Raw genomic sequence first — 26,300 nt, 5'->3', positions numbered from 1 at the left:
AGTTGCAATGCAAACTCACCCATTCATAGCATCCATCTGGACCATACAGGATTTGAAAGCAAGAGCAACTGATGGCAATATGCTGGTGCTCATGCTGCTTATTGTGCCAAGGGTAATGAAGAATTTTCTTTCTGACCCAGAAGTCTCATGTCTTCTGCCAGTAACCATGAAACAGTAACTGGCTAAAATGTATAAGAAACAACACACATACTCTTCAGCTTCCAAATACGGTAAGATTATATCTCAGACCTGACAGTTTTGGTGAAGGAACACGGCTATCTGCAGAAGGAAGGAAAAGTGCCCAGAGGTTGGGTCCAGGGATATGAAAAATCTCCCTGGAATCTGAGAGTGAATGCTCTTGCCTAAGAGGTGGGCAGTGGGGTGAGGTGGGCAGTGGGGTATGGTGGGTGGGAATAAGGGTCCCTACTGTCCTGCATGTTAATGAGGCTAAGAGAGGCAGGATCAAAATGAACTATGTAAATGAACCCTGGAAACTGCTCACTCATTCTCCTCCTCAGGATGGGGGTGTTATCATGACAGTGGGGTAGCAAGAAAGGCAATGTGGGTGTGGCTGCTGAGCCAGGGGTCCTCAAAGCTGAGGCAGTGTCTCAACAATGACCTTTTCACCTGATACAGGCCTTTGTGCGGACCATAACATTAGAAGTCTGGTTGAGCTCCACATAAGCTGCTCTTGAAACCCATAGTAAAAGTGCCTTGTTAATTAACACGGAGCCACTGTCTCCCTCATATTACCTGATCCCTCCCTTCCCCTCTGTTCGGCACTCCGCTGATTTAAGGAGAAAGATGACTGGGCTAGGTTCAAGATCTCCCTGTCCCCAGGGGACAGAAAGCCTGTGGCACCCCCTACAAACACACACACACACACACACACACACACACACAACTGTTTGGTATGGTGAGGAAGAAAGGGGCTCAAACTGTTATGAATCCAAGTTCCATTCTATCTGGTCCATGGAAGAAAGGCACATTGAACTCAACTAACACGGTTTAGTGCCTCTCAGTGGGTAAAGGTAGGTGAACTAGCCTTGTAAAGGAGACCCTGGGCTTATTCAATGTGGTGGTGTGGTAGCAGCTCCCATAGTCAATTCTATAATAAGAACTGATTATTACACATTGCACTTCCTAATTCCTGAAGTGTCAGAAGGGTTTTTCACGTTCCAGAACTGCTGCAGAGGCCCCTGTCCAATAACAACAGCATTACCTGTTTGAAGGAACTACAGAGTACTTTAAAACAAACAAACCAACGAAAACCAGTGGCTGTTAACCTGTAACTAAGTTCTTGTGAAGAAAAATGAACACCTGAAATCCCACTTTCAGTTGAGTCTACTTAAAGAGGTGGGCTGGGCCTAAGAGGCCTTGCCAGTCAAATGGAAACGGTATATTCAAGGGTGCAGTGCATCCAGCCCTAGTGTCATCCAGTGTTATATGAAAAAAAAATGGTAGCTACTTCTTTGTAGAAACCATATCTCCCACTCCACTACCAGAAACAGAGCTACTGGTTCAAGAAGGCTCTCAGACGTTCCCATCCAGGATAGCCTGGTTCACGGACAGTTTGGTGAAGTTAAACACTGATGGTGTGCACTGACCAGCAGCAGCCAAAAGGACCAGTCGGTACATTTCTCCGAATGAGAGCTCTGACCCTTGTCAGACAATGCTCCTAAAGCAGGTGTCCCCAAACTTTTTACACAGGGGGCCAGTTCACTGTCCCTCAGACCATCGGAGGGCCGCCACATACTGTGCTCCTCTCACTGACCACCAGTGAAAGAGGTGCCCCTTCCTGCAGTGCAGCAGGGGGCCGGATAAATGGCCTCAGGGGTCCGCATGCGGCCCGCAGGCCGTAGTTTGGGGACGCTTGTCCTAAAGACTAGGCATTTAATGTATTACAGACTCTTGGACCACCGTAAATGGCCTGCCTGCTTTGCCATTTGGAAGACTACAGACTGCCAGATTAAAGGAGCCCCTCTGTAGGACTACAAATTTGGAAAACAAATCTTGGTTGCTGGTTGGTCAAAACTGCTATTTTTAAAAACAACAACAACAACAGGAAAAGTCATGTGGACATGGCTGGTCCTGAACCATTCTGCTGTGCGCAATGCCACCAATGGCATCTCCCAAATGTGGCCCTTCCCCTCATACCTGTGAAAACTCACAGATTTCTTCAACACTGCTTCAACCTGACATACAAATTCACAGGCTTCTCCTGCCTCCCAAGCAACCATAGGTAATGGAACGTTTAGCAATCTAGATTGTAGCAACTCAGGGGCACTGTCTATGTGGCTTAATCAAGCCAGTGTAATGCTGATTCTAATCAAGTGTAGCAACAAATTCCAAACTAGAGTAACCTATGTCCCCTACATGGGGGAAAGTAGGCCCAGAATGTCTCTCCATTAGGTATGAGGGCTGCTTTCTCAAACAGCTATCATCATTCACAATGAGACCCAAGATCGGCAAGTCATTGCAAGCTTCCTTGCACAGATCATACTAGATAACACACTTGTCTTGGACTGTCTCGAATAAGCCCCTACTGGTCTCCCTCTGGGATTTAATCACAGCAGGCTGAATCAGAGACTCTGGTCAGAGAAGGCAGAGAGATGAATAAAGTCAGTAGTACAGGTTGGCTTCATCCTGCTGCCTAGGATTTTATTGACTGTTGCCCTAATTAAGTGTGGTATGAGACAAGTTGACTAGTTTGGTTCCAGCCTCTGTTGGTCCAATTAATCAGAGTGACTACGGGTGGCATATTCATGTAAAAATTTACCGAAGCCAAGATGGGGATGGAAAAAGTGTTCAGTTTGCAAAGAGACAGTTTTCCTCGGTCCTCTTACACTCCCTGCATGTCTTGCTGGGTATACCAAGACTGCATTGTCTTGACTACTCTTTTAACTGGGCCATTTCTCAGGATTATTTATGCATCTGAAAACCTTAAATAATGAAGTAATGTCTAACCCCAGACAAACAGCATGCTTACTGCTTGCTATAAAAGTGGAGGATTCCCTAGGCTCCGCAGTCATCATCCGCAATGCAAACCTACTGCATGCATAGCATCCACCCGGGCTACATCACATCACCCCATGAGGTTCAGGGGGAAAGGAAACTAGAACAAGTATCATGACACTTACACAATTTACCGAACCATGAACAAAGCCCCGTGTCTCTCTCCCACATCTCATGTCTTTTGCCAGTCTCCACGATGTAAACAGGCTAACTGAATAGTTTGCAAGTAGGGTAAAAACCAAATGCAGATCCAACATATTTATCTCTGGCTTGCACCACATATGGCATATGATAAAAAGCTCAGTTCAGACCACCATCCCCATACTTAATGTCCACACATGAAGTTACATAGATGTCCTAAAGTTGAACCTATCTTCCCAGGTTATTAAGCAAGAGTGTAAAAACAGATGAGTGTAACAGACGAGTGCAAAAACAAGGGTCACTTCCCCATTTTTCAGACCTAACCAGCTTATGAAACGTCCACATAAAACTAGGGTTACTCACTTCAGTTCCAGTTCCTCCAGAGTAAAATCCCTGAAGGAGCACTATTACCACTATTTCACTAGACTATAGTGTGGAGGAGGAATATTAACTATATGAGATATTGTAATATTACAGTTTGAAAGGAAGGGTGATTTGAGATGTGAAAGAAAGTGAATAAGAAGTGCTACCAGCCACGGGCAATGTACTTTTTAAATTCCAAACCTGATTTCAAAAAGTAGAATCAGTCAGTCAAACAAACAAAAAACCTACCCTCAAGGAGGCAGAAGAATGGCAAGAAAACTGTTATTTATAGAAGTAGGTATCTTTTGCTACAAGGGAGGGAAGACAGAAAAAGTATGCCAGGTTAGGGAATAAAAAGTTGAGAAACAGCATAGTTTTATTTCCCATTATCAAAAATCCTACAAAAGCACAGCAATTAGGGTTCAAAATTCACCTTCAGAAATTTAATTAAAAGACTCAAACATCACCAAGTGCTTTATGTATAATTACTGGCAAAAGATTTATCTGTTAGCTATTGCTTATACTGTTTTTAAAAAGCAAAAAAAAAAAAAAAAAGAACTTAAGAAGAGAGAGGATGAAATAACCATTCAGAAGCAGAATTACAGAGCTAATTATTAAAATAATTCAGCATTATATCCAGACCTCTAGCTGAGCTGATATCAAAAGCAAATCACTAAATATTGTAAAATTACTGCTTTGTAATGTATATGATTAAAACAAACTGTGCTAAAAATTAAGAAAATTTACATTGCTTCAGAAAGTAATTTCACATTCACTTATCTCTGTAATTCAATAAAAATAAAAATAAATGGTTTTTCAGAACAGCCATCGTCATGAATGTGATGTTTGATCATTTCTCCACCCCTCTGTGAGCAATGAGAAAAAGGTAGATATATTTATTCATATCACTCTGCATCCTCACGGATAAGTGAGGCTGTCAGCATGTCCCATGACTTAATTATGTGACGGCCCTGCTGGAAGTGTGCTTGCTTAAACAGACACAAATGTCTCAAGACTACCCACAATCTCCAAGAAAAAAGTTCAAGTTTAATCCTATCTTAACACAAAAGAACATCTTTAGGACAATGATGAAAAACATCAGGCTTCGTTCTTTGCGTCACGGGGCCTTTGTCTGAGCAGGGGCTGAGGAGAGGCACGGACACTGGCCACAGGGAGGGAGAGGCCGAGAGCTGGGCAAATGTCCAAAGCTCGGAAACAAACCTGCTCTCTCCATTTTAAAAAACCCTTTGGAATAATTTAAATGAGCTCCCACCCAAATTAAATTGCCTTGAGGTTTTCCCTCCAAGGTTTTCAGCATTATAAATACTCCCTGACTTTGGCCTGTCATGTTTCCTCAATCAATCCTGCACAAGCCTAGAATCAAATTGAAATGATTGGATCAAGAAAAATCAAATTTTTTAACATTAGTTTCAGTAATGTGATTAGGAACCTTTTAGTGATATTGTAATTACTTTGAAGCTTTGAGCATATGTTTGTACTGAGAGCATTTCATGGAGAAAAGCTGCATTAGGGAAACAAGTAAATACAGACCCCAGTGAAGCAAAAGTGCGTTTGCTGTAAAGTTAAAAGCAAAAGGTGGAAAAGAGACAAGGCATTTACGTAATTTATATCTAAACATGCTGCATACAGTAACCACATTAAAATCTCTACTTCTTTTCTTTTCTGTTTGTTTTAAATCTCTACTTCTTGCAAAATTAAAATAATTTAAGCACTTCCCTCTAAGAGAGAAGCAATAAGAGGAAACAACAGTGAAGGACTGAGTGGGGTGGGTGGGAAAGAAAAAGTCACCGCCCTTGTGCTAGCTCCATAATTTGCATGGAAAAGGTGACAGACAAAACTCTCTCTTTCTTAAAATTATTGAATCGTCTCCTCAGAATATGTAACATTTTAAAGATACTTAGTATTGGCCAGACACTGGTGGCTCATGCCTGTAATCCTAGCACTTTGGGAGGTCGAGACAGGTGGATCATGAGGTCAGGAAAACGAGTCCATCCTGGCTAACACAAGTGAAACCCTGTCTCTACTAAAAAATACAAAAAATTAGCTGGGCATGGTGGCCTGCACCTGTAGTCCCAGCTACTTGTGAAGCTCAAACAGGAGAATCACTTGAACCTGGGAAACGGAGGTTGCAGTGAGCCAATATCACGCCACTGCACTCCAGCCTGGCGACAGAGCAAGACTCCATCTCAACAACAACAACAACAACAACAAAAAGATACTTAGTATTCACCAAAGTCAAAGCATAGTGTTACTTCCCCTATTTGTTAATTTTTTTCATCCATCTAAACACTTAATAGATTCTGCTAGGGCTAGGAGCCCCAAAGATAAATGAAGCGGGGCCTACCCCAAAAGTTAATATCAAAAGAGATTGGATTCCTCAAGGGACATGGGAGAAGACAAACCAGAGACAAGGACAAAGGTCTCCTCCCCTCTGAATCACACTTTCATTTATGCAACAATTATTTAATAAGTACAAGCACACTTATTTCCTCAAGAATAAGGCAGGTTAGTAAAAAGATACACTATAAAGATGGAATGAGATTAGGTTTTTAAAATTTAGAGGAAACTAATTCTGTCAAGATAGTCTGAAGTACACAAACCTTTTGAAGGCTTTGTTTATTCTGATTATACAAACGTACAGCTAATTTCCCTACTAGCTTAAAGATCCTAAGTCGGAAGCTGTGTATGAGCTCCACGTGCTTAATTTGGCTACTGGCAATTTTATATTTCAAACTTGAATTCATGTCTCACTTTCAGCGACAGACACAGCCACTTTCTACTGCGGTAGAATTCCTAACATTGAGTGGTTCCTCATTACTCAGAGCAAAACGTGAATTCTCCAGTATGGCGTGCAAAACTGGACTGCGCTGGTCCCGACACCCTAATTATCATCACCTCCCACTCCACACTCCCTGTGCTCCATCCCGTCAACTACTCATCCTTCCCAACACAGCCTCTGCTAACAAGCCTGCCACCCTGCTAGGGCCAGCCCTCTGTTTCAAATGCACTTTCTTTCTTGGCCTGCTCAGGAGTCCCGTCAGTTGTTAAGATCCAGCTCAAATAAATTCCACCTCTGCTGAAGGTTCCCTGCTTTATCACACAATGAAGCGCATCTCCGCGATAAATAACATCTATTACTGCCAGTGGTTACTTTACATGTGTGCACAGCATATTCACTAACTATGGTTTCCTCATCTGGATACGTGCGCTTTCATAAGTCCTGTAATTGAGGGTCTCAATAAGTATTTGCTGAATTTAACATTTATTTTCTTTTCTCAGTACAAAATGAATGTTTTCTTCTTTAAAAAACAACTTGGGCATCCATCTATTCAAAAAATTATTACATATTTCTTTAGAGTTTCTCCTAACTACTAATGTGTAATGAAATATGTTTCAAATGTTTCTGTTAAAACTGTCTAATGAAACCAAATTCTATGCTGACATCTGTGAGAAACTACAAGATTTGTCTTTTGTCCTTCTCAACTTAATATTTTAAAATTCTAACTGTATAATTTTCAACCAACCCACATTAGTTATTATTTACAAAGGGCAGGACAATGTTAAGTTATTCCAGGGAGCATTAAGTGTCTAACGTTCATAGTGAACTGTCTAATCAGAAAGCAATAGACATAAAATGGTTATTTGCTTCCACTTTGCTGGATCATCTGTTATGTGAAGTTGTATCTCCTGTCCAATGCTTAACAAAACTTCCCCTTCTCTACAGGATACAAATTAGCAACCTGGTACATCAAATTACCCGAATGCAACGCACTACTGGAGTCCAGGACAATATTCACACCTTCTTTTGCCACCTGGGAAAACTACCTTGAAAAGTGAGTTATGTCCTTGGCCAGTTTCATCAACTAGTCCACACACACACGACTCCCCATGTGTAACGCTGCTGCATTACATTTAAGTGACCTCACAATAGGCAAAAATCAAGTAGTAGCTCTCTGTCAGTCTTCCTTCATAAGGAAGCAGCTAACGATAATTTCAAATGGTGAAGCATTACTGGTAGCTGTGGCGGGCTAAGTAACGTTGCATCCTCAAAATGTTGCATCCTTTGTCCCTGAAACCTGTGACAGCTACCCGATATGACAAAAGGGACTTTGCAGATGTAATTAAGGATCAGGAGACAAAGAGGCTATCCTGGTGGCTTCTGTATGTAACCCCACATGTTCTTTTAAGAGGAAGGCAGAATGAGATTTGATGACAAAAAAGGAGAAGGCAATGTGACCACAGAAGTGGAGACTGGAGTGATGTGGCCAGGAGTCAAGGAATGCCAGCAGCCTCCAGAAGTGAAAGAGAAGCCTCCACAGGACCCTCTATTACTAGGAGCTAGCCCTGCTAACACCTTGATTTTAGTCCCTTTTAGTCACTTTGGGGCTGGGCTGTGGCTCAGGCCTGTCATTCTACAACTTTGGGAGACTGAGGTGGGAAGACCACTTGAGCCCAAGAGTTCAAGACTAACCTGGGTAACCCAGCAAGAGCCTGTCTCTAAAAAAAAAAAAAAATTAGCCAGGCAGGTTGACATGCACCTGTAGTCTCAGCTATTCAGGAGGCTGAGCCTAGGAATTCAAGGTTGCAGTAAGCTGTGTTTGTGCCACTGCACTCCAGTCTGGGTGATAGAAGGAAACCCTGTCTCAAAAAAACAAAAGTCATTTTGGAAAAGGGACCTCCAGAACTGTAAGAAAACAAATTTGTGTTTAAAAGTCACTAAATTTGTGGTAATTTGTTATGGCAACAACAGGAACTACACAAAAACTAATACAGTAATTAGACCATGCCCCAATAGCGTATAATATCAAAGAAAGTAAAATTATGCTTTGAATGTTTTCCTGAAAACACTACTTTTATGACCTGAACATGAAATTATTTATAGTATGTTACCAATGAAAATTTATCTGACATGATTTGAAACAAAAGTCGAATCAGTTTTGTATTATAACAGTGACACATTTGTCCTTTTCTGAGGTCGTGTTTATAACATATTGCTTTTCAGTATTTCCAAAACATTACACACTTAACACTGACAACCCGAAAAACACAGATTTCATAATGAAAGAAAATATCCACAACCCAAATACATCATTTGGGGGTATACTTCCTGATTTTTTTCCACATGCAAATGGCCCCTAATGCTATCTAGTTTCCAGTTACGGTAACTAAACTATTACATTAATGCTTTTTAAAAAATATCTTTCCCAATTATTAAGAATTCACACATATTTGTTCATCTTAGATCACTTAATCATCCTATCATCACTGTTTTAAGACAAAAATAAATCTTAGTACTTCTAGAAACTTCATCTTGAATAGCATCCTCATCCCCTGTGACTGACTTTACTTGTATCACAAATTCTACTAAGCATAAAATGATTAAATTGGTTCCTGAAGTTAGAAGGAATTTTTAACAAATTTACACACAAAGAATTGTGACAATCATGTCTTGATCCAATATGAAAGTTTTTTAGATGTTGAACCCCCATTAAAAATTATTCCAGAACTGTCCGCCAAAACAAAACAGAGTTCTAAAATGGACAGCAATGCCCAGAAATTGCCAGAATGTAAAAACAAGCACGTAGACATGATATAAAACTCAGACACTGAGAATAAGATTATTTGGTGACTTCTTTGAAATCGGGATGATACAAAAGTCAATACCTATGACAGAAACTCAGCATGTAGTTAAGACATGGCAGATGCCACACAGATACATGAGAAAGGGATAGTGAATAACAGAGAAAACTCTAGAGAGGAACAAAAGGAAGAAATTCCAATTATGGGTTGAGCATCTCACAGATTCCTAAATGAACAAGAGTGGAAAGTCCACAACAGATCTCTGCTAAATATTACTCTCTGTATCATATGATTATTTCTAAATTGACTGCCCAGTACAACACATATACTTCTCTTTCTGATACTATGAATTCAGGAATCTTCATGTAAAAACATTTTTAGATACTATCACACATAATTATACAAACTTAGTGAATGTCAACCGTCTCATGCAGTCTACACTTATCTGTGGTCAGCAGCCCAGGCAAGCTGCACCTCAGAGAACACGGCCTCACTCATGCTTAAATGTGTACCTCGTATACTCTGGGAACTCACCAGAGACCTGTAAAGGACTTCCAGAAGAAAGGAGGCCTATTTAAGGGAGGAGAGAAGACCTAGGGCACATAGAATAGTATTCTTTTTTTTTTTTTTTTGAAATATTGTTCTTAAATCTGTTTAATTCTCCAAGGAGCAAACCTAACTTGCCCCCATCCTCTAGCTGCCCAGAGTTCATGAGTCCCCAACTCTGTTTCAATGAAAAACAGAATCATAATCAGGACTGCATTCCCCTGGAAGGAAAACACAGAGCCAAGGGCTATAAAGATTTCCATTGCAGACTTTCCCAAACTAGGGAAAAGTCTTGAGTAGGAACTGGTCTGTTCTGGTCTGCCACTCCTGTGATAACCCTCGGAAACATTACAACCCACAGTCAAGCCCTGTGGCAACAAGTAAGGAAGTAACTCACCTGTGGTTCAGACAGCAGCTGTTCCTGAAGTTGAAGACTGAAATGGTAAATTCCAGCTTCTGAGAAAATCAAGCAATGTGGGAAGGAAAAAAAATGAGGGGACAGAAAAGAGGAATGCAGGTAGATATTTTTAAAAAACACAAAAAAACTAAAGGTTGACCTCAGAAACACAGATATTACAAATGTTCCTTCCTATTTCTCTATTTTATTAATAGAGAGCAAGTTTCAGGTGTCTACTTCCTGTTGTTTCATAATCTGGAAAATGGATCTACTGTTCAATAAGCTTTAAAAATGAGTATGCAGTTACAAACGGCTTCATCACAAGATCTTATTCATGCACTCAAACTTCAAAAACAGCTCACAACAGGAATAACTGCTATGTTCAACAATTACATAAATAATAAAAATGTCTCATTAAGGACACCAGTGTTAGTTCCCTAATCAGTAATTTTTTTACTCTTATTTGATGAGGGTAGGGGCGGAGATGTGTAAAATTGGTGAGGCTGCTAACTATTGAATATCAGTCCCTCCAGAGCTAAGGGTTCTCACATGACACTTTACGGGGCCCTCCGTTTAGGTCTTAGAGTAAAAGTAGATTGGAGAAAATCATCAAGAACCCATCAGTACTTTTAAAAATACACACGTCTGTCCATGGATGGTCTTAATATGTAGCTAGGTATATGGGTTACGCAGATATCTGCTAGGAAGAAACTCTACTCTGCACTATTCTGGGTGACAGCTCTGATGACATTCTTCTCTCCACACAAAGAAGAAACTATAAATAGAACCCTAAGCATCATGTGCCACATATCAAAGAAGGAAATACAGAGTATTTTTGGAATACAAATACACTAAAAGCTTTAGTAAAAGGAAATAAAACACCTGTCAATGAGAAACATTATTCTACAAAGATAAGAACTTTTTAAAGAGAAATATGGCCCTTAATCAGAGATGATGTAATGACATATCAAATCAATGTCACCACCCCAAGAAAAATCATCTCCTACCGCACAATTACCCTACCATTCTCAGTGGAAGACTGTCCTCTATTCATAAAAGCTGTTAACACTTTATCTGGACTTCTTGGCACTAGTGTAACTATTTTCTACAGCGTTCTTTTTAATAACTTTCTATTACTGCCACAGACACCTTTCTAAAATACAACCTGTTCATAATGTTCTTCTGTAGATAACGGTTCAGCATCTCCTCCCTCTCACCAACTTTAAACTTATCTCCTTGACAATCCTTATCTGCTGTGCCTGCCAGCCTCACCAGATACCTTTCATTCCATTCTCTTCTCTCCCCTCCATGCCTGTCTAGAAGGCCACCTTCACCTAGTTATTTCCTACTTGTCCTGCAGAACAACTGGAATGACTCGCTGGGAAACAGTTGATCTTCCAGGCTCTATAGGCTGAGCTTTCCAGTACTTCCTTGTATAAACCTGTATCATGACACTCACCATTCAGGTTTGTTAATCTTTACTTTTCTGCACCCCTTCTAGACTATGAATAAGGACCTGATGAAGGGTAGTTGCTAAAATCTTGGCTGACTCTAAAGGAGCTGCTAATTGCCTCACACTGAAACGAGGGTGAGAGGTGACATAGAAAATTTCATATAAAGTTGGTGCCTTTGGAATTGATCTTGAATGATGAATAATAGTTTTCAGACATACCACAGACGGAAAGGGCATTCAGATCAAAGAGAATTACATGAGCAAAAGAAACATGAAAAATCACATTTTGCAGGTATGTATGTGTGTGCTGGTATGTACAAACATCTTCCTAATCACTCTCCTTCTGCAGTGGTGAAGGTGGTATCTATACCACCAAGATAAGCCTCATAAGGCCAACTAGGCCACAAACTCACTGGGAAGAAATGGCCATTTCTATGTGCCTTCCCCACAAGCAATATATAGACATATACAACCTATGTGGACCCACCCCTATCCAGCACCACCTAATACATGTTATAAAGAAATTACACTGAAATAATTATCATGAATTTAAATACCTATTCATCCAAGGAAAAAAGGTTTCTATTTGGTGAAAAACAGATATTTGAGTTAACCTGTTAGAGTCTCAGGTAATTAGGAAACTACTCAGGGAAAGAGTCCTATTACTGTCATTCCTTTTAACCAACCTTCTATCCTACAGGATGCAGTAAATAAGAAAGGGAGGTGAGCTGCCACATAAATCAGCCAAGTGTCATGTGAGTTTCTTTCTTTAACATTACAAAATTTAGGGAGAGGAAACCATTCAGATTACTACAAAGAAACATTTAAAATGAGCTCATTAAATGCAAATTAAAACAGAAACACTGAATAAGCACTGGGCTACAATTAAAGGCTGAAGATACAGCAGGTAAGAAACAATTTTCATTGATCAAAGAACTAAAAGCTAACAGAATCAAGTATTTTGCATTAAAACTGCTTTCATGAATATGAAGCATTTCGAAGAACTTTTTTTTTGCATTTTTCAAAGAAGCTTTGGAGGAAGGAATTGATTTACATATCTTAATACAAAAATACTTTCATTGTATCATTTTCAAGCAATGAAGCTATGAGGTTTCAAAAAACGCAGACTGCATAAACATCCTCAGAAATAGGGCCAAAACTGTAAAGGGCATTGGGCCATTTTAGAGCCTTTGGACACATGGAAGAAGAATTAAATAATTACATAAAATCTTCTATGCAAAACTTTAGTAGAGCCTATTTTTGACACAATTTTCCCTCATCATAAACAAAAGCTTTGGGGTACTTAGGCACAGAGTTGTTTTTCATCAACTCATTAAAATGGCAGGGCAAAGAGCAGTACACAGTATTTTCAACTAGAAATACAAATTGAGACTTTGAAATTCACTGCACACAAGCTTGAAAACAAATATGTAGATGTATGTGAAAATAGTGAAGTTGGAATGTCCGTTCCTGATGGCAAGGGACTGTTTCTGCTGTGTTCCCTCTTGTTTCCCTGGCACCTAGAGCAGTCCAGGACACACGGCAGGTGCTGGAATCACTGCATCTGCATTGGTGAAACTGATGCATTATAAGATGAGAACAGGAAGTTTTCTTCATATATTAATTTGAAAAGTTAAAAGATGCTGCTTTTCATCTGTGAAGAGGGCAAAAATAAAAAATCTTTGATGGAGGAAATAGGTACTCTCATACACACTGACAGGGAAGGCAGGGCCACCGAGGAGAGCTGTGCAGCTTGTATGCTGAAAGGCACTACATCTGCGGTGAGAGAGAGGTAGGGGACTGGAAATCCAGGAGGTGTTCCGCTAGTGAAAGCTGAGTCAGTCTCAGGAAGAATGCCTTTTGGAATTTTCAGCCGAGAGATAGGGCAGCTCTTTACTACCATGTTGTATTAGAGGAGACTTTAGATAGGCTTGTAAAAATAGGGCAATTTTTTTTAGAGAAATTTGGAAATACCGAGCAAAATTTAAAATCTACAAACTCTTTAACTCAGAAATTGTCATAAGATTTTCATTTTACATATACGCTTACATATGTAAGTAAAAAGATATGGCCGCAAACATTTCAGGTAACAGCTGTTTGTAAACCTAATGAGTGTTGATTTATTGGTAAGTGTTTTCATAATTAGTGTATTCCATAAAAGACTGAGCAGGAATTGCTGTGGAGTGGATCTGTACCTGCAGATGTGTAAATTCTCAAAGAGATGCTAAGTGAAACAAGGCATAGAAGAGACTATCTTCCAATGACTGGTTTTTGTCTCACGAAAATCTTCTTAAAGTATAAGACACTGAATGTGTATTTCAACACTGACAACATGGTTGTATATATAACCATGCACTCTAATATCTGCTGTTACTCAAATACCTAAATCCAGTTCTACGGAACATTTAGAATAAACCACAAATATCACCACTAACAATCCATTTTAAACAAAAAGAACTGCTCATTTTTTAAAAAGTTAACACATATTTTTAATAGAGGTACCAAAAATTACGTTTTTCTAAATTGAATTCTTTTAGGCGTTTTTATTCTGCTTTATATTGTCCTGAAATCCTTCTCCACACTTTACACAAGGCAAAATATATATATATTTTTTAAGACACAGTTTCGCTCTTGTTACCGAGGCTGGAGTCGAAGGGGGCGATCTCAGCTGAGTGCAACTTCCACCTCCTGGGTTCAAGCGATTCCCCTACCTCAGCCTCCCGAGTAGGGGATATTACAGGCATGCACCACCACACCCAGCTAATTTTATATTTCAGTACAGATGGGGTTTCTGTATGTTAGTCAGGTTGGTCTCGAACTCGGGACCTCAGGTGATCTGCCCGCCTTGGCCTCCCAAAGTGCTGGGATTACAGACGTAAGCCACCACACCCAGCTCACAAAGGCACAATTTTTAACAGACTTTAACTAAATTATGTTTCTGTAGCTGCCTGGATCAGGATATTCAGTGTATCAATCACAATTCAGGTGGGAAATGTAAGCATTTTTGAAACAGTCTTCATGCCAAGAAGAGAATCTTTGGTTTTGACGAAGTCAAAGGAAGGTACATTTCATTAGCAGTGAGGTCACAGTCAGTCCTGCTTATTCCTATTCTACCAGGAAATGTATCTTTATGTTTCACCTTAAAGGAAGCTAGAATTTAAATAAAGTGGCAGAGGATTATTTGCATTAAGGCCAGTTTAGCACTTGGAGAAAGTGTAGGTCTGAAAGGAGCAAGCTTTGAGAAACAGTCTTACCTTTAACAGAAAAACAATCACAGACACATACTATTTACCTTTTGATCTCCAACTGATCACTGGGTAAAGTCTTTCCTGGCTCTGAATTATCTTCACAAAAACACAAAACCCATCACTCTAGGGCTTCCTTTTCATCGTTTTCACTTTCACCTACCTTTAGCACTGTTCACCACACCTAAATCCCAAACCAGCCATTCGGATGTTTACTGAAATGTGTCTAATGAAGCTGGGTGTAGTGGCTCATGCCTGTACTCTCAGCGTGTTTTGGAGGCTGAGGCAGGAGAATTGCTTGAACCCAGGAGTTTGAGACCAGCCTGGGCCAACACAATGAAACTCCATCTCTACAAAAACTTAAAAATTGGCAGGCATGGCACACACCTGTAGTCACAGTAACTCAGGAGGCTGAGATAGGAGGATGACTTGAGCCCAGGAATTGGAGGTTGCAGTGAGCTGTGATGGTGCCACTGCACTCCAGCCTGGGTGACAGAGCCAGAACCTGTCTCAAGAAAAGAAAGAAAGAAAGAAAAAAAAGAGACGGGTGTCTAATTTCAGAATTAGGCAATGCAACTAGTTGAATAAAATAATTTATTGCACATTGTCCCCATTTCTTATGTAAGGTAAATTTCCTAAGGAAGGCGGGCATGGGTTTAGCCATTTATGTTGTAATGCACACTTACTTGCACTACTTAAAGCAACAGCTGGAGAGAAAGAACACTTTTTTTAAAACCAACCGTCTATTCTCCAAGTCATTACCAGTAATTGCTAACTGTTTAATCATCAACTCCAAAGACCGTATTTCTTCCTTCTTGGAAGAAGAATTCCAGATAAAACTAAACAGAACTGCCCAAACATATTTCATCCTAATAAAGTTATTTATGTAACTTATTAGGTAATAATTTGTAACTGAGTAATGTTCTTTAGATTTTAAGTGCCTGTCTTCATATAGCTTTGCAATAAATGTTTCTCTTATCTGTGCATTAGATTAAGTTGAATTAAAATGTGTTTAACTGTCTTCAAAATAAGACACAGGCTATTTTCTTCCTGTAGACTACTGACAGCATGGATTCTGGAAAACCTCTTTTACTCGATTTTCCTATTCAGTTCAGATTTGTGATTACAAGTCAATCTTAGGTAAAGGTCACCTAAAAAGAGTTCATGAAAACTCATAAAATTTATAATTTTTTCATAATTTGATAACCTACAAGTCATTCACCAAAAGTCAGACCATGATAGAAAGGGAAGAAAAGTTGAACAACATTCTTGTTTTACCGCAGAGACAAAGACAACGCCAGTGACCTGACCTGAGTCTCCCACTGATGGGTAGAATGTTTCCATGTTAACAATAACTTCATAAACATAAGCAGATGTAAGAAGTATTTTCAGTGCATAAAGATTACGTGTTTTATAAAGCCACCTTTCATCTTTCTTCCGGACAGACCGCATCGGACTCCGAACGTACTTACTGCAATCCCAAGTGTTTTGTAAGCGACACTCCTCAGGAGTCAGCCCTAAACGAGCTCACGAAACCCTCCATACACTACGTGGACAAACCTCCATAATAATGACATCTCACAAAGCAGTTTTCTAAACATATGGTGCATTTCCACGAATTTTCAGGGTCAGCCCCTAAAGCAACTTTTGGCTTAACAACCCTGGAAGACAGGATTTGCTCATCTCACACTTCAAGTGTTCATGAACGACTCTGACAGCCACCAAGTTTCGTTTGCAAAACCGCACCTCGGTCAATCTCGGTTTTACCACACAAAAAAAAATCGTTAATTTTGCAAAAGGCAGAAGACGTAATCTCGGGAATTATTTACTCTTCATTTTTCTTTCACCTCAGACCTTCCACGAGAGGCTGAAAAGGAAACACCTGAGGGGGCGGGAAGTTGCGATGCCCCTGGCGGAGTTTCTGCAGGAGCACAACCGTCCTCACCAGGCGCCTTGCGTTCGAGTTTAACGCTTTGCTGGGGGTTCCTCAAAGAGCCCCACAGGGAATGGGTCTCGATGGGTCCCGAACCGCAGGACCACCGCCGGCCGGGGGAGGGAGGAAGGCGAGCGGGGACGGCGGCGGGGCGAGGGCTTCGGGACCCCGCACGGTCCGGGGGACCGCGGGCGAGGAGCGGGGGTGCGGGGCCGCCCGGCGCCCCCGGCGAGGCTGTGTTCTCGGTAACGCTCAGAGCGGGGGCGGGCGGGCGCTTGGGACACACACACTGGGGCGCCAGGCCGGCGGCAGTGAACCGGGGAGCCCGGCGGCGTGGGCCGGGGTGGGCACGGGCATTTCGGCTCCGTCATCGACAGGTGCCACCGGGAGTCCCGGTCGGCCGAGGCGGGGCGTGGCGCCTGACTGGGGCGCGGGGCGGCGCAGAGAGGCTGTACCTGGCAGGCACCCACGTACCTATCATGGTCACTGGGCAGGCGGCGGCTGCGGGGCAGGCAGGGGCCTACGCTCGCACTGGCGCCCACCCGCGCCTACCCACCAGCGGCTCTCCCGAGTTAAATCGTCCAGGCTTGCCCGCCCCCGCGCCCGGCCCTAGAAATGCGCACGCGCGGACGGTACGCGGCCCGGGGCCTGCTGGGAGTCGTAGTTTTAATGCGTCGTTTCTCCTCACGTCGCCTCCCCACGTCCCTACAGCCGCCCTTTCCGGCTTCAGGCCCAGGAAGCGTACGTCACGGGGGGGGGGCGGGCAGAGCTACGCGCCGGCAGTGTTGACCAGTCGCCTAGCAACCGGGAGGCTTACCTTTGGAAGCTTGTTGCAGCTCTAGCCACGGTCCTGCCCTCTTCCCGCCCCGCCCCTCCCCTAAACTCCCTTCACCTAGGAGCTGCCAAACATCTGGACCAACCTGGGCACTACGAGGGGTTGAATTTCTACCATTAACGCGCCTTTTGACATTTTTTTTTCCCGACCTCCTGCTCACATCCGTAAAACCCACTGATTCTTTTACAACACTTTTTATGAGAACAAGATATTTTCTAGGAAGATGGTGGCAGAAAAAGAGACCCTGAGCTTAAACAAATGCCCAGACAAGATGCCGAAGAGGACCAAGCTGCTGGCACAACAGCCTCTCCCGGTGCACCAGCCTCACTCCCTGGTTTCTGAGGGCTTCACAGTCAAAGCCATGATGAAAAACTCAGTCGTAAGTGATCTTCCTGAATTAAATGCACTTGCTCCGAATCAGGGGACACGAGATTTACAGAGGTTGGCCAGCCCTAGGATGAACTCTGAGCCCAAGCCCTGGGTGGTCTTTGCCAAAAAATGGCAATTACTTGGCAAGTAGCAGACGGTACCCCTCAGCGTGTGGAGGGCAGGCTAGGTTGTTAGAATCTTGGGCAAATACTCTGCCCATTTATAAGCACCTACCTGATAGCTCACGGTTTCCGCTATTTACACCAGGAAAAAAATCCCCCTTACTTAACTAATTCCTAATTATCCCCACTCAGCAAAGAGCCTTTTAGTAGGTGAGTTCTTAGAAGTCATAAACTCTTGCAAAATTTAAAATGAGCTGATATACAACTGAGAACATAAACTCATTAAGTAATCTATAATAAGAAATTTCTTCCCCTAGGAAATTTTAGAATACCCTAGCATTTACTTTTACAACACTTGGCTCTTACAAAATGATGTCAGCTTATTAGAGAGTACTGGAAGCCAACTTAATATGAACACTTTCCTGATAGGCCTTTTTAGATGATGTGCTTTAAACAATACAAGCTTTAGCTCATGTATCTCTGCTACTAATACAATTCAAATTTGTCTCTACTATTTGTAGTAATAAAAATAAAATATCCTAGATATCATTAGAGAAAAAAGATTAAAAATACATACAAATATTTTAGCTATCTACATGATAGTGTATTTTTTTTAAACCTTCCTATTTTTTAAATAGCTTTACACTTGGTATGCTGAGCCAGATTTTGCTACTGAGTAAGCACCTGTCTGGGAATGAGGCATTAAATAATAAATGCAGCTTTCAAATCTGTATAATTTACACCCTGGGAAGATCTGAGTTATTGCATGACAATTCATTATGTTAAATGAATAGTGTTGTTTTCCAGTGTCATATTATTTCTTTTGCTTATATGTTGCAAACCTAATACCTTATTCCTAAGCTACATACTTAAAATACATGAATGAAACAGATTACCTCTAGACCCCTAGGCCAGATTTGTATGCGGCTGTGCAAAATGATATCCTAATTATTAGAAAATGTCAGGTGATTTACAGGAGTTAAAATTCTTGGAAATAGACTAAATTTCTGCTTGTTGTAACTAATTCTTTTTGTCTGCTTGTTGTAACTAATTCTTTCTCATGGAATTTCACATAAATTGGTTCTCATAGGAGTGAAGATGACCCATTTATCAGCAATATCAAAACCATTCAAGTTAATCATTTAGTTTTTCTTCTACACAATATTTCCAATTTTGGTGTTTTTTAATGTTATACTTTAGTATCACAAGTATTTTTTAATGCAGCGTTCTCCTGTTTTTTCCTAAACCTGCCTTCATAATTCTTGTATCAGGTTAATTCTTTAATATAATCTCACACCTACAGACATAGTTCTGCAAAATCTGATGTTACTGTATTGCCAAATGTAATAAATATACCTACAAGACTTAAAAAATTGATTATGAAGCAGCTTCTTGATAAACAACTTATTTGAGATCCATTATCTTCTCTTTTTTATTCTAAAGGAAAATCTTGTACTGGCAATGCCTTTCTTACCATTGGAAATCATAATTCTTAAATGCATACATTATTTATCCATTCATCTATTTATTCAGTTAACAATTCTCTCTCTCTTTTTTCTTAATACCCAATACTTGCTAAGCACAGTTCTGAGGATTTAAGATCAGCAGAACAAAGTTTCTGTTCTTAATACTCCAAGGAAAACCAAAATAACAATCAAATCTTGATAAAAGAAAGCTAGACACTACTGTTTATATAAAATAACTTCAGTGGTACAGAAAATAAAAATTTTCAATTTCATAACCAATAATTACATTTCACCATTTTTTACCTTTAGCAGTATAGACTTCAGCACTGTGAAGTCAAAATATCTTCATCTCTTTCTGAAGGTGTATTTCTATTCAGGATATATATTGCCAATTTTTAGCTTTTCTTAATTGCAACCTCATGCTCCAAAGCCTATACCCTCCAAACCACTTTTCCAGTTAGATAAGTCACCTTCCAATGCTCTTCCACCTAAAACATGACAAACTGTATATATCCTAAGGAGTTATACAGAGACTCCTGATATTTCTTTGAGTGCAGTGGTGATACAAGTACATAAAGTTGATCATAAATCTATTTCACCAAATGGGCCATGCAAGCAAAAATACTTATTTAAACAGTAAGTCTGAATATGAGCGTGCAAAATTATTAAAAAGGTAATAAATGTAAATGGCAAATTTTTTAAAATCTCAATATCAAATATCGTTCTTCTATAGAAAATAGACTTTGTTTCCATGAAATTTTTGCTGCATTCTTTAAGAAAACAAGCATCACAAAAGCCCAGCAATCAAATAATATTCAAATTCACATTTTTATAATGCTTGCCTATAAAGAGATATAAAAGATACGTAATTTGAAGATTTCATATAGTTCATTTTTCTTTTAAAGGTCTTGTTTGGAGTGTGATAGAGCCCATGACCAGAGACTAGTAACCCAGAATTGTGTGGTCTGCATCTTCCCAGGTGCTTTCTGTGCTAAACCAGCTTATCATGAAGCAAATTAGAAAATCGACCCAGGGTTATAGTGACAGAGAAGTTGAATTCAGCCTAAGCTTTCTATTACAGCTTTCCTTCTCAGTAGACTATAGATGCTTTATGCTTAAAGTTTAGTGGAATGGAATAAATATTTTTTAAATATTAAAGGTTGAGTATTCCTATTCCAAAAGTCTGAAACCTGAAATGGTCCAAAATATGAAAGTTTCTGAGTGCTGACATTACACTAAAAGGAAATGCTCTTTTGAGCATTTTGGATTTCAGATTTTTGGAATTGGCATGACAACCAGTATGTAATACAGATATAGTCAGCCCTTTGCATATGTTCCGCCTCCATGGATTCAACTAACCTTGGATTGAAATGTTTGGGACAAAAATTTTATCTGTATTGAATATGTACAGACTTTTTATTTCTAGTAATTATTCCCTAAACAGTACAGCGTAGCAGCTGTTTACATAGTGTTCATATTGTTTTAGATATTATAAGTAATATAGAGATGATTTAAAGTATATGGGCAGAAATGTGTAGGTTACATACAAATACTATGCCATGTTATATCACGGACTCGAGCATCTGCAGGTTTTGGTATCTGCAGGAGTTCCTGGAAGCAATTCCTCATGGAGACTGAGGGACGACTGTATTCTAAATTTGAACAAAAAGCAAAAACAAATCCTAAAGACTTCTGGTCCCAAGTGTTTCAGATAAGGGATAGTTCAAACTGTACTTTACATGTATAATGTGCTTTATATTTACCAATCATGTACTCATTTAACACATAGTGGTAATCATCAATATTTATGATTTGTATATTAAAATATTAATTTGGCTGCTTTAACAGAGACCAAGTAACAATAGCTTAATTAAGATGGGAGTCGTTTCTCTCATAATAGAAGTTCAAGTTTGTAGGCAATCCCAGGAGGTTAGGCAGCATTTCCCCATGAGGTAGGTGCAGGGGCATAGAAGCGTGTTTGTGCTTTGTATCCTGTAAAATGACACCCGAGACAAGGTGGGCTCAAGACCACTAGGGTCAGTCACCTGCCCTCAGGAAGGAGGAAAGTGGAAGCAGAGAGCTTCCCATTATGGTCATGACCCAGGCACAGCACCCCAGTTTCATTCTCGTCCAACTGGCCAGAACTTAGTGATACACCTACATGTTCCCTTTTTGCAAAATCATATGAAAGCTTGACCCATGAAGCAACTCCCAGGCCCACATACCGGTCTCCTAGGAAAAGGATGAAGAAAGCTATGTAGTTCCCAAAGGGCATCATCTCTTAACACCTGCTTCAGGTAGGGGAGAGAAAAATGGGTACAGAGCAACCTGCAAGAATGAGGCAGGAAGAAATGAAGAGCAAGCAGCTTCATTATGAGGGCATGTCCCAGAAACAGCAATCTTCGTTCCTGCTCAAATCCATTGCCAAAACCTAGTCTTTCAGCCACAGCTAGTACAAGAGAGGCTGGGACATGTAGTCTTTAACTAGTAGCTCTGTGTCCAGTTCAAACTTGCAATGTTTTATTACTGTAATGAAGGAATATTGGGGGTTAACTAGAAGTGTCTAGGTCCAGCGCTAAATGTGCTATATTATTAGCGAAGAAAAAGAGAGAGACAAGTAAAATAATTACAATACAAATAAGTAGATATCTCTGATAGAGAAGTACTAATGATGAAGGAATGAAGTGGCAATAAACTAATGGGGGCCCTCATCACCTTTTGTCTAGGTTTGTACAATATCTTCCACCCATCAATTGGTTGACTCCCTTAATCAATTATCAGTAAGGTTACACTAATCTTTCCAGTACAATGTTCTGCTCCTATCACTACTCAGAGTTTTTGGAGCTTCCCAATTCTTACAGAAAAATGTCATGATACTTCCCAAGGGCCAGCAATGTCTTCTGTGATCTAATCCCATTCTGTGGTTTTATTTTTTAATTTTTTTCTTTAAAATTTTAAAAAATATTTTATTGTATTTTAGGTTTGGGGGTACACGTGAAGAACATGCAGGATTGTTGCATAGGTACATACATGGCAATGTGGTTTGCTGCCTTCCTCTCCATCACCTATATCTGACATTTCTCCCCATGCTATCCCTCCCCAACTCCCCACTCCCCACTGTCCCTCCCCTAGTTTCCCCCCACAGACCCCAGTGTGTGATGCTCCCCTCCCTGTGTCCATGTGCTCTCATTGTTCAACACCCGCCTGTGAGTGAGAACATGCGGTGTTTGATTTTCTGTTCTTGTGTCAGTTTGCTGAGAATGATGGTTTCCAGGTTCATCCATGTCCCTACAAGGGACACGAAGTCATCGTTTTTGATGGCTGCATAATATTCCATGGTATATATGTGCCACATTTTCCCTGTCCAGTCGTTGTCTCCCACTGTTCTCATTTGCTTCCGTCAACCTGAACCCAGGAAATAAACTCACGTTCTTTATTTTTTGTGTTTCTGCTTATGTTGTTGCTCGAATGTCCTTCTCCCTCCGTATCTCCATGTACAAATTCATTCTATCATTAGGTAACACATATCTGTTGATCACTATGTGCAAAGCACTGTTCTAAATGCTAGGAATTTAGTAGGCAGCAAAAGACAGACCACATGCTGTCAAGAAGCTTGTATTTTTGTGGCCAGCAAATGCCAACTGCTTTAAGAAGACTTATTTAATTCTCCCTCCCTGTCACCCACATAGAAAGTTATCCTTTATTCATTGTGTTCTACTTTGTATTAAGGTCATTTCTGCTCATGTTTTATCTCCTTATGTAAATTCTCTATGAGGGCAGAATCCACATCTAAGTCATTTTTTAATCTTAACCAGAACATAACAGTGTACTCAATAAATACTTGATGAATGAAGGAAAGCAGTTCTACCCTTTCTTCTTATCTCATAGTCTCCCACTTTCTTCTTGTTATAATTGTTATTTGTCTCTATTTTGAATTTTTTAAAACCAGCATCTCCAGTTGTGGAGCCCAGAAGATTCCTTTAAAACTCAAGAAGGCTGAATCATGGCATTCTTCACCTCAGCAAGGTGGCTCCCTGTCTCGCTCAGAGTAAAAGCTAAGGTTCCTATACTGGGAAGGCCCTGTGTGATCTGGCTACCCTTGCTGCTTTATCTGTTGGCACTGCCTCATGAACTCATTTGGTGCCACATCTTTGCCTTTCCTGTTTCCTCCACCTGAAATGCATTTTCCCCTGTGTGTCATCATCTCTTGATGTTTCAGATTTCTGTTAAATAATTCATTATTTATTAAGTCCCTTCCTGACCACTCTATTTGAAGTTTCACACCCTTAATAATCCTCTCCATCCCTCCTCCGGAACTCCCATCTCCCTTCCCTGTTTTATATTTTCCCTCTAATGTTAATTTAGTTGAGCCTGTGTTTTCTTCTACCAGAGAGCAAGCCCCGGAAGGGCAGGAAGTTTGTTTATTTTATCCACTGCTGCATCCTCACCTCAAGAAAAATTTCTGGCACATAGTAGCTGCTGTTTATCTTGTTTTTATCAGTTGAATTAAGGAATGACTGTATTTTATACCACAATTCGACAATCATCTTCAAATTAGTGGCTTCAGAGAAAATGTCAGTGATGTTATATAGATATTAAATCTAGAAATTAGAATAATTTGCAATCGTGTTATGCAATACTATAAAAGTTATACATGTTCATTGAAAAATGAAGTGGTTTGGTGTAGAAAAGCTTTTTCCTAAGATGATGAGAAAAAATTTAGTCTTCTTTTTCCTTGATTCTGTTTTACTTTTAATGTTTTATTTTGAAAGTTTGCTTCACCTTAAATCATTTGGGTTTAGGAAGGCATGAATTTTGACTTATTTTCCCTAAATGGCCAGAGAATTGTTACATGACCATTTATAAACTTAAACTAAAATATATCAAATATCTTCCTATTAAATTTAGGACTTCCTATTCAATTTAAATAATATATCAGTGCTATATTTTTATCATTTCAAGTAACTTTATTAATAATTGATTACTTAATGTCATATATTCATTCTTTAATAGGTAATAGGAGTAGTCATCTTTATTCCATTTGGCTTTTCCGACCAATTTTATGAAAAGGCAGGGTAGACTATGTTTTTCCACTTAATGTATAAATCTCAATTTAATATTTTGTGGTTGTTTAGGGATACTTATTAAAAGTACAGAGCAAGGACTGGAACCTAGATTTCTAGGTTTTTCTTACAACAGTTCTCTCACATATTGTAGTTGAATTACTTGGTGAACATTAAGCCAAACACACTGATACAACCAACACCCAAATCCAGAAACATTGTCAACAACACAAAACCCCATGTGTCTCTTTCTGGTCACTACCCATCACACCTACATGCTAACCTTATTCTGACTCTGGCCAACAGACTAGATTCACCTGTTTTGTACTTATCTACATGGAATCATAAAATATGTAATTGTTTTGGGTCCAGTTTCTTTCGTCAGCATTCTGTTGGTGAGATTCACCTACATTATTGCATTCAACTATGGTTGTAAATAAGTCCTTCATGTTTTTTCCTGTCGATTATTTTCATGGATGTACCATAATTTATTTATCCATCTCTTTGTTGATGGGTATTTGTGTGACTTCCAAATTAGGACTGTTAACGAACAGCATTACTAGGAAAATTCTTACATTGTTTTTGGAGAACATATCTGCAAAGGACCGAGGGCATATTTCTGGGAGCAGCATTGCTGGACCCTAAGTCATGCATGTTTGGTTTTAGTAACTAAATCAAAACTGTTTTCCCAATTGATTTTTCAAATTTAAAGTCTTTCCAGCACTATGTGACAGCGCTGTTTGCACTACAGTATCATCAATAATTAGTATTTTTTATTTTGCACTTTAAGTATTCCAGTAGGTATATAATGTTATATCCTTGTCATTTAAATATTAATTTTATTGCAACTAATAAAGTTAACAGCTATTTCATATATTTACTGTCCATTTGGATATGTTTTTTATTGAAGCATCTTTTTAAGATTTTTGACTGCTTTTCTCTTGGCTTGATTTGGCTTACCTATTTAGTGCTTTTTTCCTTCTATGTTCTAAAGGATATAAGGCATTTATCTGGTATTATATGTATTGCAACTACAGTTACCCACTCTGTGAGTTTCCTTTGAATTCTCAAGAGTGGCTTTTATTGCTCTCTTTTTAAAGTTACACACTTTGTGAAGAAAAATGATTACCTCAGACATATTTGTATATTTCCCTATAATGTGTTCTTCAACCAATTTCAACTAGCTCACAATGAAATACATACATATTAAGACACTTGACTTGGAACTTGGGCTAAAGAAAAGAAGCATCAATTTTTTCATTAATAAGGGTCAGTATATTTATCAATAGATGTTCAAATTTAATTCTGAGCTTCTTGGCATCTGTTGCTAAAAAGGGAACATTATACACATCTCATTATCACAAAAGGAGAAGCCCAACAATCCCTATAGGAAACTGAAGATTTCTCTACACTGAGCTCTCTGAGAAATTGGTCATGTCACCTTTTAAATACACGCAACATACCATATCTACATTTTTATTTTTTGCAGGAAATGCAGTGAAAACATCATCCACAAAAGATTTCAGTGAGGGCTAAGTACATGTTATTAAAATGTGTCTCGGCAAATTAGATTTTGCATGATATCAAATTGTAGTACATATACGTAGGCTTTTGGTGGTCCAATTTGATCTAGAAATTGAATTTACAGTGCTCACAGGAATGCGTAGATTGTATATATTTTAGTTATGGTTCTCAGTTCATTTCATGATGGGAGCATGACAGCTGCTGTTTTTATAAGTTGGCAGGGAGAA

At 39.7% G+C, this 26,300-nt stretch overlaps 2 protein-coding genes across 3 annotated transcripts in view; one reads left to right on the top strand and one right to left on the bottom strand.

Annotated features, from left to right (window-relative positions):
* PRKN (parkin RBR E3 ubiquitin protein ligase) overlaps positions 1-17,290 on the bottom strand; it is a 1,400,491-nt gene extending 1,383,201 nt beyond the window's left edge. For both annotated transcript variants that reach the window (XM_074397175.1, XM_003933783.4), the window contains exon 1: positions 17,169-17,290. Coding sequence is in view for 1 of the 2 variants with exons in the window: in XM_003933783.4 (XP_003933832.3) it covers positions 17,169-17,175 (7 nt within the window). In the remaining variant the exon portion in view is untranslated. The remainder of the gene's footprint in view (positions 1-17,168) is intronic.
* Positions 17,291-17,489: 199 nt separating this feature from the next.
* Positions 17,490-26,300, top strand: part of PACRG (parkin coregulated) — a 567,891-nt gene continuing 559,080 nt past the window's right edge. The window contains exon 1 of the mRNA XM_003933784.4: positions 17,490-17,908. Coding sequence (XP_003933833.1) covers positions 17,753-17,908 — 156 coding nt within the window. The 5' untranslated portion in view covers positions 17,490-17,752. The remainder of the gene's footprint in view (positions 17,909-26,300) is intronic.

Source organism: Saimiri boliviensis, chromosome 4 (assembly GCF_048565385.1).
Source record: "Saimiri boliviensis isolate mSaiBol1 chromosome 4, mSaiBol1.pri, whole genome shotgun sequence".
NCBI classification, from domain to species: Eukaryota; Metazoa; Chordata; class Mammalia; order Primates; family Cebidae; genus Saimiri; species Saimiri boliviensis.
The sequence above is the reverse complement of the archived record's forward strand: the minus strand, read 5'-3'. Positions and strand labels throughout refer to the sequence as shown.